Here is a 12,670-nt window from a genome sequence, read left to right as displayed (position 1 = left end):
AATTGTGATTTCTTGCAATACTGTTGGCTAAGTTTTTTTCTAGAATTCTGTGCTTTTCTAATCATCCTGATACACTATCAAAGACAGTGAGTATTTTTCTCATTCTTGCTTATGACTAGTACTCATTTTCAAGTGCTGTTAAAGACAAGAAAAATCAGCCATTGAGAATCACATATTTCTATTGAAGGAATGAGACAGTGCCTTTTCCAGACGTTCTCAGGTCTGAGCTACTAAATTAAGTCTTCAAAATGTGAGTTCCTTAACAAGTAATTTTAACAAGCTTCTTCACATCATTTTCCAGGTTATTAGTGAAGGTGTTATATAAAACAACCTGTTACTCTTATCTTTCAAAATCTGGCTATATTCTCCTTTTTAGTTCTTCCTATTATTAGTTCTCATTTCTAATTTATAGGAACAGTTAATGTTCTGTACATGTGTCATTTTTTTATTAAACTTATCCATATTAAGTGGTCATGGTTTTCATATGAATAACATTAAAATACTTGGAAAATCTAAGGCCATCCTAAGGCCAGTTTTCTTCAGTCACTACAACTCAGATTCTCCAAGGTGATCCTAATCCACACACCTCACACAGCAGCAGTGAGCTGATTTGATTGAGAATTTATTTTTGCTTCTTTTGTATGTCACTTTCAGTTACACAGAAGTAAACTTTAGATACGTTTCATGTATTAATAATTAAAAGTCTTCTAATACAATGTTCTAACTTCTTGAAGGAGCTGGACATTTGCTGGTCTCACTGATGTGACAATGAGTTATTCAAATACAGACCTGTTTAACACAGACATATCCATATAGGACTTTATTGATGCCTGAAAGCATGTCTTGTCAAAATCTGAGCTGGGAACACAGAGCTCAAACTCATACCTGAATTTTTATTTTGTTTTTTCTCTGAAAGGTCATTTTTGTTCATATATAGAGTTTTAAAGCTTTCTGTCCAGTGTTCCTTGGCCCAAAAACTAAGAGTGAAATTTCTTCAGGAAATTTTAAATTATGAAAAAATGAGAAAAATCTAAGACTAAAGCTAGAAAAAATTTCTCTGTGCTTTGTAATTCACAATGTAATATTAAGAATAATGGAGTTGCTAGTATTTAAGAGATAAAACATTTCATTTATCAGCATTGTTCTTCATTTCTATTAAATTGCATTTCTCAATTAGTTTCTAAATTCTTTGTAGCCACCTGCAAGGTAAATAAAAGGTTTTTTTTTTTTCAGTTGATTCAGTTGGTTCACAAAATAATTAATGTTCAACCTTTAGAAAGAGAAGTGGTATGTTTTTTGACACCACCATACCTTATTTTTTGTGAGAGAAAAATAGTTTGCTTGTGATTTTGTGCGCTATTAGTAATGTTCTCTCAGCTTGAATGAACAAGTATTAGCATGGTCTGTGGCATTACATGCCTCAGGACTACTGATACCATGTTGCAAGCAGGCAGAATGTTCCTCATGGCTGCTTATGCCATAGACATTATCTTTATTAATATCTTGTTTAGATTTATGAAATCAGTCTGGTTTAGCAAGGAGTCTCAGTGGACTCATAAATGCATGGAAACTGCTGAGACCGAAAGTTGCCATGGATTAGGAATGATACTTCCCAATTCAGTGCCGTGACTGAGGCTCTCCCAAACCACACCCTTATCACTCAGTCCCTCTTCCCCTTTCTGCTCCAGTGGGAAGGAGTTGAAACTGATAACACAAAAAGTGAAGATCACGGGTCAAGATACAAGCGGTTTACTGGAAACAGCAATGAGATAAGAAAACAAACAGTAAAAGCAGCAATATTAATAGCAAAAGTATACAAAAGAAAGGGGGGTTCACACCCTCTGAGTGAGAGATGCTCACAGAGACAACAAGCAATGTCAGACAATGCCACCACATTTTTCAACCAGAAGTTACACCCTTCTTCTTGGAAGGCAGGGAGTCCCTTTGTCTGCCCCTGGCCGTGACATGAGGTGGTATCCAGGAACCTCCAAGTGCTGGCCAGAGCTAGGACAAAAAGCACATTTTTATTTCTGCTTAACATAGAACTTTTACATTTGAGTAAGAAGCATTTTCATCAGTTTTTACCACTTTGGAATCCTCAAGTGGTGGAAGACAAGGCTGAAGTTAAAGATGTGACATTCCTGCTTATATGTTCATGTTTTGTTCTTTCAGAAGTTGAGTTTCCATGGTTCTTAGTTGTTGTCTTTGGAGTGTGTGGGCTGGCTGTAACAGTGATCTCAATCATGCTGTCTAAACAACCAAGGTAGAGACTTTTTATTTGTTGGATTTTATGTACCTATAGCTTTAAAAAAAGGAAAAAAAAAGATTTTTCAATTATTTAAAATATGGGGGACAAGTAACCATTTTGAGCATTTTTGTCTATTCTTGTAAATTACATATCACTGGGATTAGTATGTATGGGGCCTTCAGCATGGGGAATCTGATTATCTTGATCTTCCTCTTTCACTGCAGTACATTCTATTCTGCAGAATTTACATGATTGATTTACTTACACTTTGAACTGGTTTTTTAGTTCACTCAAATTTTGAACATACTATTTTTTATTCACATGCTGTTCAAAAGTTTAATACAAACCTATGTCTATATATTTGATTTTGTTCTTAGACCATTCCACTAAACTCTACTTCTTGACTCCACGGGAAAGAGATTGATTCATAGGGCAATGTTTGGTCTCTGTGGATAAAGTGCAGTTTCTGTAGATAACAGGAATAAAATGAAACTAAGCACAGAATTGCATTGATTGTAAAAAATATGAAATGGTGTCATATACAAAAATGAAAGAATGAAACATAAATAAAAATAACAGGTCTTAAAATTAATTAATCCCCTAATATGTGTTTTCAGGGATAGGTTTTGGCAGAATTCAACTTGGATGTCATATCAGTACTGTTGTACACTATGGAGCAACACCATGGTCAAGACCCAGTGCACACATGGGTGTTGTCAGTGGTCTTGTGTATACACTTTGAAAATGAACACTGAGTAGCTTTGCACATACCAAAAAATGGTGAAATTTCATTTCACATACTGAAATTAAAACAATTTGGTGCATTTGGAGCAGATCTAAAAAAAAATTTTTCACTAGGCAGTAATTTTTTATTTAGGCAAGCTCTATACTTTGACAGAGTTTAATTTCAGGAAGCCATTCCCTGCAATAGCATCCCAATCCCAGATTTAAGAGCAAGGCTCCTGATACAATTCATGACAAAAGCTTGATGTGTCAGAATGGAGCAATGTGCATGTAGCACCAGGAGCTAAGGTCAGCACACTGAACAAAAGGTGGCTCAGTCTCAGAAAATCCTCAAGTCTGAAGCATATCCCTAATCAGAGTTTATAAATATCTTCCATGCTAATCATGAATGCTGGAGGAAGCTTTTCTCCACTGAGGACTTCATGTGGAAAGTTTTTCTGGACTGCAGGTGTGCGCCCTTTCCTCAAGCTTGAGCATTTAGTGGCGAAATGGCAATGTATTCTGCAGAGAAGCAGCCTGCATAGGTTTTCCATAATGCAAAATATCCAGGCTTGGTTTCCTTCTGATTCTGGAAGATGCCAATTCATATTTTCCTCAGTTATGATCTCACAGGCTCTGAGCGAGTCTCTGTAGGACAGATGCCATAGGTTTAGGTCATTAGAGTTGAGAGATGAAAGCTTGAATTATGCTAGGCTAAGAAAGGAGCAGAGCACAGTTCTCCCTCCCAAATGTCTTCTCCAGGCAGTGAGTGGTAAAATTCTTTGTCTGTTTCATTAGAAGCGATGCCCAGTCCTGTCAGAATACCTGATTTGTGGATTCAACTGTAAAGCACAAGTCCGAACCCTGAGAACCCAACCAGTTTACACTGCCTCTCCAGAGATTAGATGGAAAATTACTGTATTTCTGGCTCTCACTAGGCTTTCTGGGCAGAACACTGAGGATCTGCTCAAAACCAGAAACATCTGAGGAATTTGGACATGCCATGGTTAAGCCAAAGGTGCCTAGATTTCTCTCAAGGCACTCTTTAAGACATCTGCGACCCTCTCTGGACCTCACCAATGTCCCTAAAAAGGCAGCAAAATTAATATCTGGATTTGTATTTACCATTTTCCACACCTTACTTTCTAAAATAGGCAATTAGCCCAGTATAAAGAGAATTTTGAATTTTCCTTTTGTTCATCTGTTTGCAAAAGAAGCAGAGAGGTAACATGGAGGAAACAGGCATGACCGGACCAGCTACTGTTGGATTATGATTAAGGGAAAATCATCCTTCTATTAGAACTGGGGGGGGGGTGAGAGGGGCAGAGGGAGTGGTTTGGTTTGGAGGGTTTTTTTGTCCCCTAAAAATAAGGAATGCACTTTATGAAGGATTAGAATAATATGTATTTCCACAGCCTGCAAATGCCCAAGGAAGTTACTGGACCTTTCTCCACAGGGTAACCCACTGCCTTAATTACAAATTATTTTATTATTTGTTGCACTAATAATTCAAGAAGCAGAACTGTCATAGAGACGGCAAAATGCTAGCCTAAAGTTTTGCAGATGTTTTTCAGTTTTATTTATTAGTTCTAAAGTAATTCACTCTTTCTACCAATTCCCATTTTCTGTTCCCCTATTTATATTTATTGGGCATATGCAAGGCTACTGTATCCCTGAAAAAAAATTGGAAAGGTCACCACATACTTAGGTTTGTATCAGGTTGCATTGAAAGTATGTATAAAGGGAATGTATTGACAGAGCTCTAGGAATTTACTCTCTTTCTATACAGCATTGAATTGTCAAAGACCAGACTCCAAAATGGATTCCCACATAAATTTAAGTGATTTCCAAAATGAAGCTTGCAGAGAACTTGTTTCTTAATTTGCAATGAGAGAAAATATTCTTTCCTTAGGAGTATTTGAAATTTTATTTTCAAACATTTAAGTTTTGAAGTAATTAAATATAAATACAATGTAAGCCTGTCTTCTTTGTAACTTCCTCAAAAAAGACCACTGTCAATTAAAAGCCTTTTTTTTTTTCAGGTTAAAAATGCTTATTTTTCCTCCTGTGCCAGTTCCAAAGATTAAAGGGATTGACCCAGATCTTTTGAAGGTAATATCAAACTCTAAAATCTCCAGTGAAAATCTTTGTAGTAGTAGAAGATGACAACTGTTGTCCCAGGCAGAAAAATTTTGTAGAAGAAAATTCTAACATTTGGGGAGTTGCCATAGAATTAGTTTGCATAAAATAATTTTTAATCCCTTTGCAATTATTACATAACTACATCTTTACATAAGTCAACATTATAAAAAGGACAAGCATTTCTATTACTTCCTTTATAAAATTCTTTTTTATTTGCCTTGTAGAAAGGAAAGCTAGATGAAGTGAATTCCATCTTAGCCTGCCATGACAACTACAAGACACAGCTCTACATTGATGACTTGTGGGTTGAGTTTATTGAGTTGGACATTGAAGACCCTGATGAAAAGAACAGAGCCTCAGACACTGACAGGCTCCTGAGTGAAGATCATCTGAAATCTCACAGCTCCTTGGGAGCGAAGGATGATGATTCTGGACGGGCCAGTTGTTGTGAACCAGATATTCCAGAGACAGACTTCAGCGCAAGCGACACGTGTGATGCCACCTCTGATAGTGATCAGTTCAAAAAGGCTACTGAAAAAGAAGAGGATCTCTTGTGCCTTAATGGGCAAGATAATGATGAGTCACTTCCAAGCCTTGCCAACACAGACCTGCAACGCCAGCACAGGAGTACTCAGTCTGAAAACAGCCACCTGTGGGCAGCCTTTGGAGACAGCGTTGAGTCACCCCGTCCGTCAGTCCATACCCAGATAAGCAACCAGAATTCACTGGCAAGTACTGACTTTTACGCTCAAGTGAGTGATATTACTCCAGCAGGCAGGGTTGTACTTTCACCAGGGCAGAAATCCAAGCTGGGGAGAGCACAGTGTGAAGGCTGCACAGAACAAAACTTCACCATGGACAACACCTATTTCAGTGAGGCAGATGTGAAAAAATGCATTGCTGTGACTTCCCACGAAGAGAATGAGCCACGTGTTCAGGAACAAGGCTATAACGAAGACGGTTACTTCACCACAGAGAGCCTTACCATGACTGTTGCCAATCTTGGAGCTTCAACAGCAGCACCCCCAAGTTCAGAGATGCCTGTGGCAGACTATACGTCGATCCACATCGTTCAGTCTCCACAAGGCCTTGTGCTCAATGCCACCGCGCTGCCGGTGCCAGACAAGGAATTCAACGTGTCTTGTGGCTATGTGAGCGCAGACCAGCTGAATAAAATCATGCCATAGCTCTTTTTTTCACTAGGTGTGTGTCGTGTTTCACAGCAGAGAGTCAGTTTCAGGCTTGTATGCTGAAACCAAAATGAAGTCTAAACGTTTTTCGTGGTTCCTATAATTTTATCTGAAATGTTGCAGCGTAAAATATACATCAAAATATTCCTATTGTGTTCTGTAAATATTATCTATGAATTTGTCTTGAGGCTGTTTTGTCTTTTCTTGTGGGTGTTGATTTTTGTGAAATTAAACATTGAAATTACTGTTTAATGTAGAGTAAATTGTGCATTTTGATAAAGCTAAAAATCAGGTGGTGTGAAGTGTAAGAATTTAGGAATAAACTGCTGTTGGCAGAGATCTTTATATCAATAGTTGGGAACTGATCATATAGGTGAAAACACCAAAGTAGCTTGACTAAATAACACATCTATTTTGATTTCTCTAAATTAGAAAAATATATTTTAATACTTTGGTCGTAAAACCATAAATTTTTTCTATTACACCAAATATTGTTGTTCAGTTATGGTGACCCATTTAAGTAATGTAATTGCTGCAGTCCTAAAAAGGAGTTTTCTGTTTTTTAAAATTTTGTTCACAGCTAAAAGAATAATAGGTTTTTACAGAGCCATTTTATACCTCCAAAGAAACCTATATAAAATTTTGGAATATTGTAGAAACTTAAAAGTAACTGATTCTATTACTTTCTTATGGGAACTGTTATAGAAATATACATACAATTTAAAGTTCTATGTAAAATTTTAAAATATACAGCATACTTGGGGAAATTATTCTGTTCCTCATCAGATTCTAGTTAATGGTAATAATAATACACTTTTTATAAACAAAATCTTGTTGAGCACAGTATTAAACACTGTGCAACTAAATTTTCACTGAATATTTTTGAGAACACTTGAATAAGCTCTGATAAATTAGCAGCATAGTATCTTCATATTTGACCAACTTCTGAAGCCCTTCCAGAGCCAAAGGTAGCATTATTACATTTATTAGTCAGTGCCACATCAAGTCTTTATTAAAAAAAAAATAAATTAAGGACTTCAGAAGTTAGCCAGCAGTTAATTTTTAAATATATAACAGGATTAAAATACTTCAGTGGAACAAGGGGATCAAGTGCAGTATTGTTCAAACATGGTGTTCGGTTTTGCAGCCTAACAGCATCTCCTCTGACTGTGTTAGGCACACTTTCAGAAGGAAAGGAGAGAGACAACTGTAACTCGGAGGGAAAGCTCTGTTTGTTCTTGCACATGTTAAGAACCTGACAGAGCTTTGCAATTAACTCTTATTGTTTCAGGAGTTACCTTCCTAAGCCATGGTTTCATCACAGCAGGGTACTTCTTAGAAGGCAAATAGGAACATTAATTTCTTTACTCTGACCTGAAGTGTATGAGGTGCAACAAATTCAGGTCTTGCTTATGATGTCTCCAACTGATCTCACTGATGCTCTTTTTGTGACCAAGTGCTACACAACTGGGCCCAACTACTGGGTGGGATTTTTAAGTTTAGCACGTACTTTATGGTAAATGTGCATTAGATATTCTGCTAATTTGCTGCTATAATTTTCTAACAGCTGCATTATTTAGTTTCATATAAAATTTCATAGATGGTAGACACTAATGCAAGTAATGCCTATGTGTGTGTTTGAAAGAAGTTTCTTACTCTGTTTCTATTGCCAAAAATAGTTAAATACCTCAGTCAAACTCAGAATGTCATTTTGGTACTTTACTGGTCACACAAACCATAATATGCCGGTCAGAAGATGTGTCTTTCAGTTTCTATTTAACTTTCTCTATGTTAGTGTTTTGTTTGTTTTTCTCAAAGTTTAATAAATGTATTGTCTTTGATCTGTCTGGACACAATGTGGTTTTTTGCAGCTAATTAATTTTTTAAAATGGAAAATAGAGTTTTTTGTTAGGAGAAAACAAGTATTTCTCATAGAATAAAGCATAAAGCCACTTTCCTTAGAATAGAAACAGTCCCTTATTTAACCAGTGTTTTCACTAATGGATGTGTATGGAGCCAAAGGACGTATTGCACCCAGAGCTGGCCAAGATGTGCTGCCAGTTTAGCTGACCCATTTACATGCTGCTGGAACATCCTGTGATGGGCAGGCTAGTCCCCAGCCTGTACTGGTGCATGGGTTTATTCTTCCCCTACTGCAGGACCCTGCAAATTTGCCTTTGTGGAACTTCATTAGGTTCCTCTCCACACAACTCTCCAGCCTGTCCAGGTCTCACACAGCTTCCTGAGTATCAACCACTCCTCCCAGCCCTGTGCCATCCTCAAACTTGTCCCTTCATGCCATGTCCCTTCATCCAGGTCACTGATCAACAGGCTGAACAAGATGGACCCAGTACTGAGCCCTGGGGAACACGGCTGACTGCAGGCCTCCAACTGCACTCTGCACTGCTGATCACAGCCCTCTCAGCTCTGACAGTCAATTCTCAACCCACCTCATTGTCCACTCATCAGCCCATGCTTCCTGAGCTTCTTGTGAGGATGTTACGGGAGATAGTCTTAAAAAGCCTTGCAGAAATCCAGGTAGACAACATCCACGGCTCTTCCCTCTTCTACCCAGCCAAGCATCACATATTAGAAGGCTTTTTTATTGCCTATGCTGCATGCATTGGTCTACAAACATTCCAGGGAGGCAACTGGGCATGCAGGTCTCCCAGGAGGGCTCCAGGTGAATTATCACAACCACACACACACACACACACCCTCTCCTTGAGGTGGCTGACCTGTTACTACCTTTGAAGGCAGCTAGGGAACATTTGTCACTGCTCTGGTTGGCCTAGTGTATTTCCTAATTGGATGGAATGGTGTGAGCATTGCCATTTTGTATCCCACCCCCAAAGTCCTTCACATTAAAGCCTATCTCAAACACATTGGCCAGCCTGCATGTAAACTGCCTGCACATGTTCCCTTTCTTAGAATGACACTTAGTTCATAGATTACCTGGCAAAGTTTAATCTGTCCTAGTATCTTTATTCAGAAAACATGTTGGTTATCAAAAGCAAGGACTCAAGTTGCTCTGCTGCCTGTCTGTTGGTGTCAGCAAGAAGCCACCTTGGTTTGGAAAAGTCTGAGCCTTTTTTTACCCATTAAAGAAAACATAAATTTCCAAGGCATAGTGTTACAAGAAACTGAAAAAAGCTTCATCTATACTAGTTTCCATTAAGATAAAAAGAATTTTGTCAAACATAATGACTTACACTACTATTCTTTACTACTTAGGGTGAAATATTTTTTCTGACTTATGATACAGGGAGTGAGATCAGCAGATTATGAGAGCTGTTCAGTCTGAATGAAAATTAACATTATAAAAGGTATATTTTCTATTTTAAAATAAAGTATTAAAGAAGAGTTGAGTGCTCTTTACACCTGCCATGATTTAAAAAATGCTGTGATTTAATGATGGCAATCTCTATTGGGAACACTTTACTGTCATTTACAGTTTAGTATATTTAATTACATATGCATCAGCATAGTTGCATGAATGGGAAATATTTCTCTGGTTCAAAGAAAAACTTCAAACTATATGACATTTAGCCACAGGCAACTTCCTTTCCTTTAAGATTTGCTCAGGGGCCTATTACCAGACAAAAAAACAGGAGTGCCTGATGCAACTATCTGATCTGAGAGGAAAAGGGAGAAAAGGGAGAAAATAGGCATCCTGGCCTGTATCAGGGACAGTGTGGCCAGCAGGAGCAGGGAGGTCATTCTCCCCCTGTACTTGGCACTGGTGAAGCTGCACCTTGAGTTCTGTGTCCAGGTCTGGGCCCTCAGTTTGGGAAGGACATTGAGACTCTTGAGCGTGTCCAGAGGAGGGCAACGAGGCTGGTGAGGGGCTTGGAACACAAACCCTGTGAGGAACCACTGAGGGAGCTGGGGGTGTTCAGCCTGGAGAAAAGGAGACTCAGGGGTGACCTTATCACCATCTACAACTCCCTGAAAGGTGGCTGTGGTCAGGTGGGGTTGGTCTCTTTCTCCAGGCAGCACTGACAGAACCAAAGGACACAGTCCTAAGCTGCATCAGGGGAAATATAGGTTGGATATTAGGAAAAAAAAATTTCACGGAAAGAGTGATAAAGTTCTGGAATGGCCTGCCTGGGGAGGTGCTGGAGCCACATCCTTGAATGTGTTTAAAAAAAGACTGGATGTGGCACTCGGTGGCATGGTTTGCTTGAGGTATTAGGGTGTGGGCTGGACTAAATGATCTTTAAGGTCTCTTCCAACCTAGACATTCTGTGTATTCTGTGAATTCTGTGGAAATGTCTGGAGCATGATACTATTTTTATTACAGAAAAAATGCAAATTTGGGTGGTGGGAAAAGAAGTAAACACTACAGAATCTTAATTTTGCAATACCAATTTTTCAGTTTAACTCAGAATATCTATTTCACCAAGATGGTGGAATTGGTAAGAATTTAACCAGCTTTTATAATCAATTAACTTTGAGATACAAGTGGATATGTTCTCTCTTGGAACTGACTCTGTCTAAATGTAATTTAGCAGTACAAATTCTTCTTTCTGACTAATCATTATTAATTGCCTACACAGTCAGTGCTTTACTGCCATAGAAACCATGCCCTCAGGCCACAGAGAAGCAAAATGTAGTCCAATTCCATTTCTGTGATTAGTATACTACTTAAACACTCTGGCATAACTGTATTGAGCGAGTGTTTCTTTATCTTCTCTAATCAGGGCTATTAGAGTAGGTATGCAGAAGCAGAAGAGAAACTGTACCAGTGATGTCAGAGAAACAGGCACAGCAGAGAGGCTGCCAGCAGTCAGCAAGATAAGCAGATGCAGTTACTAAAACCGATGCTTCTAGTAAACTGGCACACTGTTTGACAGGTTTAATTTTTTATCACTACAGTATTTGGCATTTCTTTTGCATAATACAAGCTTCTTTAATATACGAAAATTAGCTGACTAATGAAACATTAGCTTCCTGCAATTAGTCTGAGAAAGCAGATCATCCCACATCATGTGGTAATTTGTGAGAGAACATAGGTGAACTCCTCTCATTGACACTGGAAGAAACAAAAGTCTGCAGAAGGCTTAGTGGGAGTAAAAGCAAAGTCAATGAGCTTATGCTTGCAACGTTCTATAGCTTCCCATCACAATGCTACAAATGATGGTCCCATACTGTCCCTGGTCTGCTCTTGAGCTCATACTGAAGAAAATTAAATCTGTTCCATAACAGACACCTGAGATGTAGACATGCCAGGAAACTGATTTGTCTTTTTTTTTTTAGTAGTAATTTCAACAGATTTTTCTTCTTAATATATATTTTTTCTCTTGAATACAAAACCTTACAATACTATACTAGAAAGACATAAAGTATAGAACAATACAGTGTCAGTTAACTTCCTCATACTAAAACTTTTCAGATCTATTTCCTAGCAGCTGTGTAGCATGTACAGTGTTACAGTCTCAAGTTACAGAGGAAATACCAACCTTGCCCTTCTGAATGAAAAACTCCTTCAGGAACTAATTCTGTGAGCCAACTAAATGTACTTTCCTTGGAAGAGTAAGGCTCAGGCTTGGAAATTTAGTAAAAACGTGATTTCTAGCAAAAACTGTGGTATCAAATGAGTAGGTCCAACCCTTCTTCAACAGATATCTGAGCACATCTGAGGTCTCGGGTCGGCTGTTGATGTTCTCTGCCCTGAGATGTGTAGGATGAGCTTGAGCAACTGAAGAACGAGCTTGGACTCTTCACTTTTTGGTCTTGAGGTTGTTTATTAATTCTTATGTATAAAATTTTCTTTCTGCTCAGCTGAGATCTGCTCAGCAAGGCAGCCACGAGCACTCTGACCGCCCCCGAGGCGGTATCGTCTTTTTATACTACAAACTACAGACATCATATTTACTCTTGATTCCCAATACCTATCACCTATGTTAGACAGTGCACTTCTATTCTAAACCAATCCCAAAGTGCCAACATCACAGCAGAAAATGGAGAACAAGAAGAAGAAAGAAGAAGGACTAGACATGCCCCGATTCCTCCATCTTGTCCCCATAGCCCCCATACCAAAAATCCTAAAATCTACATTTTCACCCTGTGAATATCTTATTATTACACCATCCAAACCTGTGTGACTTTCACATCCTCATACAAAGCTGGCAACCCACTGCAAGGGTCAAAATCAAGCCACCAGGTGTTCCGGGCAGCATGCCAGGGTCTCTGAGCCCCCCAACAGGGTTCTCAGCAACTCTGGACATCCAAAGGGATGTGCTGAGTTCCCACACTGAGGTTTAGTTGCTAGCCAGAGATCATGATGAGCATCCTATCTTCCACCTGTGGCCTAGCTGTGTTGGATTCCTTAAGCCAAGATTTTAACTATGGGGTGGAATTCTTT

The 12,670-nt window shown here is 38.7% G+C and overlaps 1 protein-coding gene across 2 annotated transcripts in view; it reads left to right on the top strand.

Annotated features, from left to right (window-relative positions):
• GHR (growth hormone receptor) overlaps positions 1-8,144 on the top strand; it is a 118,689-nt gene extending 110,545 nt beyond the window's left edge. For both annotated transcript variants that reach the window (XM_054652223.2, XM_077171769.1), the window contains 3 exons: positions 2,173-2,263; positions 5,014-5,083; positions 5,338-8,144. In XM_054652223.2, coding sequence (XP_054508198.2) covers positions 2,173-2,263; positions 5,014-5,083; positions 5,338-6,300 — 1,124 coding nt within the window. In that variant the 3' untranslated portion in view covers positions 6,301-8,144. The remainder of the gene's footprint in view (positions 1-2,172; positions 2,264-5,013; positions 5,084-5,337) is intronic.
• The last annotated feature ends 4,526 nt before the right edge of the window (positions 8,145-12,670 follow it).

This window comes from Agelaius phoeniceus, chromosome Z (assembly GCF_051311805.1).
Source record: "Agelaius phoeniceus isolate bAgePho1 chromosome Z, bAgePho1.hap1, whole genome shotgun sequence".
Taxonomy (NCBI): Eukaryota; Metazoa; Chordata; class Aves; order Passeriformes; family Icteridae; genus Agelaius; species Agelaius phoeniceus.
Note: the sequence above shows the minus strand (reverse complement) of the source record. Positions and strands in the feature narration are given on the sequence as shown.